Here is a 5,230-nt window from a genome sequence, read left to right as displayed (position 1 = left end):
TTAGACGCAAGCCCCGTGTGGAAGTCAAACAAGAGGGGTGTGGGATTCCATCCCCTCTGGGTGCTTTTCCAGGCTCTCATCACCGAGGACTGAGTTTGGCAGGGGCCCCCAGAGAAGGAAAATGAGAAACGGACCACTTTCTCTGCAATCCATACTCCTAAGGGGAGTAGAGGGAGTGCGTCCTCTGTGTGTCCGATGCCCTGTGTCTTCTGGGCGAGGCTTTCATTTGGAGCTGAGAAACTGAAGCTCAAATTAACCTAAGCGGCTAAGACGCTCCGTGTGTGTGTGTGTTTTGGGGGGTGGGGGAGGGTACTCTTTGGTCCAGAGCCGAGGTCTCTGCACTTCCAGCCCAGTTCCCCACGCCAGCCCTGATGGGCGCGGAGCCTCTTTGTCCAAGACAGACAAAGGAAGACAGAGCCAGAATGAAGTCAACAACTTTTATTACAACTCACATATTTCATAGAAAAAGGAATGTAGCGTCAGGTCCGGTTGTATGAAAAACGGTAAAATGCAGGTTCGTCCTGGTTGCTCTGTTGCCACCCGGGGCAGGCTCTCCGCGACATCAGGCACAGCAGCTGCACTTGTCCGAGGCCCCTTTGCAGACGCAGCCCTGGGCACACTTGGCGCAGCCCACGGGGCAGCAGGAGCAGCAGCCTGGGGAAGCAAGGGCAGCGTGCGGTCGGACCACGCGTTGTCCGGAGCCACCCTTCCCAGCAGCAGGCCTGGCCCCAGCTGCCCTCAGGCCCAGACCCCGAGTTTAGGATGGTGTCCTCTGTCCTGAGATAATTGCTCTCAGACACTAGGTTCAGGTTGCCTGCCCCATCTGTGCCCAGGACAGGGCACAGAGCCTTGGAGAGACAGTGAGCGGGGCCTCTGGGGACAAGAGAAAGCCAGCGCCCAGCACCATCAGTGATGTGAGCAAAGTCCTCAGGGTCAAAGTGGAGGCAAACCCCTGACAGAGCAGCTCCCGCTCGGGATAGGGAAGCTCTGGGCTGCTTCGACAGGAAGGGGCTGCCCCAGGTCCGAGAAACCACACACGGTCACTAGTTCATGTCCCTAAAGTGCTTCAGTCCCTGAGAGGATTCAGAAGCGTGACTCAGGAGGCAGGAGGACTAGTTCTACTGACAGGTCTGAGGTTGCTTGTTAATGACCCGTCTGGGCCTCAGTCTCCCTGTTCTCTAGTGCGCGCCTGGGTCTCGGTCATCTGGAAGGTGATTCCAGCTCTGACTGTGAATCCCTTCCTGGTGAGGGGGGTGGGGGGTGGGGGGGGGTTACCGGGAGGTTTGGTCACTGTCCTGCTCCTGCCTGCTGAGCTCTGGGCTCCCTGCTCGCACTCAGCCCAGACCCCGCATTCCCAGAGAAGGCCCCGCACACTCACTCTTCTTGCAGGAGGTGCATCTGCAGGCTTTGCAGGTGCAGGAGCCAGCGCAGCTGCAGGAGCCGCCTGCCAGGAAGGGAAAGGCCCGCGGTGAGCAGGGAGAGGGAGGCAGGAGCTACAGCAGACGGTCAGCAATGCCTCCCTGAGCCCTCCTCCTCTGTCAGGACCCAGCCCTGGGAGCTCGTGTCCACTCAGGCGGATAGAGAAGCCCCAGCTCCTCTCTTCTGGTCCAAGGAGAGTAGGTCCCCTCCTGATGGACTCCACAGGGAAGGTCCCAGGCTCCAGACCCAGCCCAGGCTGACTGGGGCTGGGGGCCAGGGCCCATGGCCTGAACCCCAAAGAGGCAATGTCCCCTCCTCCCCTCAAGTCCTGGCAGCTCCGAGGCCTCCTCCAAACACTGGGTCCCGGTCTAGCAGTCCCCTGACCAGACCAGCTGGGTGACCTCAGGAAGGACAGCCTGGAGCCTCCGTGCCCTCAGTGGTAACGGAGAGGCAAAGGGAGACTGACAGGCTCTCAGGAGCCTGGCTAGCAAGAAAGCCCTGGACCCGTGACAGGAGTCCTCCTGAGCTCCAACTCAAAACCCTCCCTTCTCGTCCTGTGCCTGGGAAGGGGGGCATCCTAAGGCTCAAGGCCAGGGTTCCCTTACCAGTGGGGCAGGAGCACTTGGGGTCCATCTGGAGGAGGAGTGAGGCCCGAGGTCCAAAGCAAGGGGCGAAGCGGCTTCACTGGTCCGGTGGGGGGCGTGTGGGAGCCAGGAGCCCGTGGGCTCGGTTATAGGCCGAGGAGGCGGCCCGGGCGCAGAGGCCCCGCCCCCGCCTCGCCGCCGCCCCGCGGATCCGCGCCCTCGCCCGCGCCCTCGCCCGCGCCGCCCGCGGCGCCCTGGGCCGGGCTGTGAGCAACAGGCGGGGCCGAGCGCACGATTCCACTTCGGTGCCGGCTGGAGCGGAGGAAGCGGGTGCCGTGCGGTAAGCGGTGTCCCAGCCCCCTGGCCGCCCCTTCGCAATGTGCCCGACGGGAGCAGCCCCCCTGTGGCCGGGTTGTGCAGGAATCCAGCTCCCGCGTCCTCCGGTCTTCCCCGCCCCAGGCCGCGCGCCGCCGGCCTCCGGGTCGCCGTTTCCTGCAGCCTGAGAACAGCCCCCGCCTCCCGCTCGTGTCCCTGGCTTGGCCGGAGCCGGGGAGCGGTGTCAGAGACCGCAGGCGCATGTGACCCTCACCGCCGTTTCGCCCACCCCGTGCGTCCCCAGGCGTTGGCAGCCCCGGTCCCCACCACGGTCCTTTGGAAGCACTTTTCCGGTACCGTCTCCTGTAACCGCCCCGCGATGAACATTGCCTTCAGCCGCTAGTCGTCACTTGTGTTTTCCTTTCCTGGAGGGATCATGGCGCATTTCTCCGGGGGCTCCTTTGCCTAAACTTTCCAGGGGCGCTCCTCACCGTAGCCGGTCCACCCCACGCCAGGGTGGAGGTTCCCTAATCATGGGGTGCTCCCCAGGGAGGGCACCATTGTAGGCGATAGGCAGACCTGGCATGAAATAACAAAGCGAGACAAGTGGATAGTTCCCTTCGGGTAGTCCTGACAATTACACACCATGGAGTCCATGCCAAGCCTTGTTAATCACTTTTGCTCTTTGAATTGTCACAGCAACCCGGAAGGGAGATAGTAGTCAGGAGCCCGTTTCCCAAAGGCCAAACTACCTACAGTACGAGGAGGCTACAGTAAAGGCAGGCACACAGTGCTGGGGAGCGGTGCCCTGCTTCTGTGTTCTTGTGGCTTCGCAGCTGAAAGAGAGAGTCAGTGAGAAAGCTCCCCTTTGGCCCAGAGCTGTGTCTTCAGCCCGTCTCTACCGTGTCCAGCTCAATCCTGGGGGGGGACCGAAGTGACAGAATAGGAATGTATTTATGCTTTTGTGGCTTCCTTCTGACTCTCTCCTTCAGTAGTGTTCAAGAGGTTTCTTTTGGTATAACATATTTCAGAAAATCACTGAAAAGAAAATGGTAAGGAAATCCTGATGCAGGTGACAGCAGAGATGGCAGGATCCTTCTGTATCTGTTAGGAGGACACCGACTGTCTTGCTCACGGCTTTCTATCTGTAGTGTCAATGGCTCTTTTGCGTGAAGGGAGGATAACCCCCTCAGGGGAAGTGGTCCCATGCTCACAGGGTTGATGAGGACGACCCAGAACACAGAGCTAAACACACCATCCTTGCTTGCGTGTCTGGAAGGAGAACAATGTCTCCTAGGCTAATGATAACAAATAAATAAATAAGTAGGTGATATGATAGACTACTCACTGAGTGCCCAGTATATTCTGACATTCTTTGCATGTATTCAATTCTTTCATCCCGAGAGCCAGACACTATTTTTTTGCCCTTTAGAGCAGAGGAGACTGAGCCACAGAGAGGTTATGTCCCATGGCTATATGTGGCACAGATGGGACTGGCCCTCCTGCAGGCCGACTGCAGCCCCCCGCCCAACCGGACAGCATGCCATCCCATGAAAGGTGAGGACACTGAACACCTGGCCCAGAGGCAGCAGTGGGAAAGCACTGAGCAGCTGGCAGTCAGAACCCTCTGCACGGCTCTGTGACCTCTCTGGGCTTCAGCCTCCCACCTCTGCAGCCAGGAGCACAGCTGGACTGTCTCCGAAGACCCTTGCGGCCCTGAAAAAGGAGAGGCCGGATTCAGCCTCCAGTGATGTCATAACCGGCACCATGTGGCCGGGAGGTGAGACAGCTGTAGTGTAGGTTTAGTCCTTTGAGTCTAGGCTGTGTGCCCTTGGGTAAGTTGCTTAACCTCTCTGGAATTGGCACCGTCGCTCCAGACCATGCAGGTTCACTGAGTGTGTCCAAATGCTGTGGCGGTGACTCGTTCCATGGGGCTTGTTGGAGGAGATCCCCACGCCCTCTGGCACTGGATAAGCAAGGTTCCTATCCATCTCTGCCCTCACCATGAGCTTGCTTGCGAACCAGGGAGCCTTTCTCCAGGAGCTTGTTGGGAGCTAAAGGATTCTCTGTGCACAAATGTCAGCGTGGAGGTAGCGATCATAAAGGACACCGTTCGGGAAGCCCGAGCTAGGAGCCGGGCCACTGTCTCGCTTATTCCCCCTCTTGGAAATTAATCTTTTCTATAGAAAGGAGGAAATGAAATCTCAGAGAGTATCAGTGACTTGCCAGGTCAGGAAGTGGCACGGTGGCTGTGAACCCGGGTGCCTGACACCAGCACCCACGCACGCAGCACGGGCCGGCTCCCGAAATGCCCTCTTCACACAGGGCACCCGTGGCCGAGCTTGGTCCTGACTTCTGAGCCTCTTGTCTCCTCTTTCTCTTGGAGTGCCCATCAAATAGGAATTCCCTCCCCAGACCGCCAGGGGGCCCAGCACCTGAAATACATCACCTGTTCCCTCAGCACACACGTCTTGCTAATAAACACCACCAGGCCCTCCGCACTGCAGCACCACCATCGCTCTGCAGAGGAACACGTGAAGTCCTCCTTCTGAAACCAGGTCTCCGGGAAACGGCTGGGAAATGCCCACCAAACAAATCCAAATCACTTTCGGGGTGTCAGGTAGCCACGGGCTGGATTTTGAGGGAAGGCAAGACGTCAGGCTGATCTAGGGAGGCACTGGCGAAGATTCAGGGCCAAGCCCCTGCAGGGAGCTGTCAGGGGTGGCGAGTGTCCTGTCCGTAGCCCTGGGCGAGCCAAGAGTGATGTTGCCTGTGGGGAGGCAGGCGGCAGAGCTGCTCCAGGCGTGTGTGGTCCACACAGCGGGGCATGTGTGAAGTGTTCCCGGGACTCAAGCACACATTCAACGTATGTGCAGCATACGAGAGCCTCTGATTTTCAGAATTGCTCCTCC

The 5,230-nt window shown here is 59.1% G+C and overlaps 1 protein-coding gene across 1 annotated transcript; it reads right to left on the bottom strand.

Moving 5' to 3' along the window:
- Nucleotides 1–423: 423 nt before the first annotated feature.
- On the bottom strand, nucleotides 424–2,181 carry LOC137758413 (metallothionein-1E). Its single transcript, XM_068534476.1, has 3 exons — nucleotides 2,025–2,181; nucleotides 1,379–1,444; nucleotides 424–654 (listed from the first exon to the last, which is right to left on the bottom strand). Exons 1-3 carry the CDS (start codon nucleotides 2,050–2,052, stop codon nucleotides 563–565), a joined length of 186 nt encoding a protein of 61 aa, XP_068390577.1. The 5' UTR covers nucleotides 2,053–2,181; the 3' UTR covers nucleotides 424–562.
- Nucleotides 2,182–5,230: the final 3,049 nt, after the last annotated feature.

Source organism: Eschrichtius robustus, unplaced genomic scaffold (assembly GCF_028021215.1).
Source record: "Eschrichtius robustus isolate mEscRob2 unplaced genomic scaffold, mEscRob2.pri scaffold_885, whole genome shotgun sequence".
NCBI lineage: Eukaryota > Metazoa > Chordata > Mammalia > Artiodactyla > Eschrichtiidae > Eschrichtius > Eschrichtius robustus.
This window is presented reverse-complemented; position numbering and strand designations above follow the sequence as displayed.

Excerpts from the sequence above, each read along its gene's own strand:
- LOC137758413 (XM_068534476.1), bottom strand. The coding sequence starts at position 2,052 with ATGGACCCCAAGTGCTCCTGCCCCACTG. Across the intron at positions 1,445-2,024 it reads CAAGTGCTCCTGCCCCACTG|GCGGCTCCTGCAGCTGCGCT; the intron begins GTAAGGGAACCC and ends CCTTCCTGGCAG. Across the intron at positions 655-1,378 it reads ATGCACCTCCTGCAAGAAGA|GCTGCTGCTCCTGCTGCCCC; the intron begins GTGAGTGTGCGG and ends TTGCTTCCCCAG.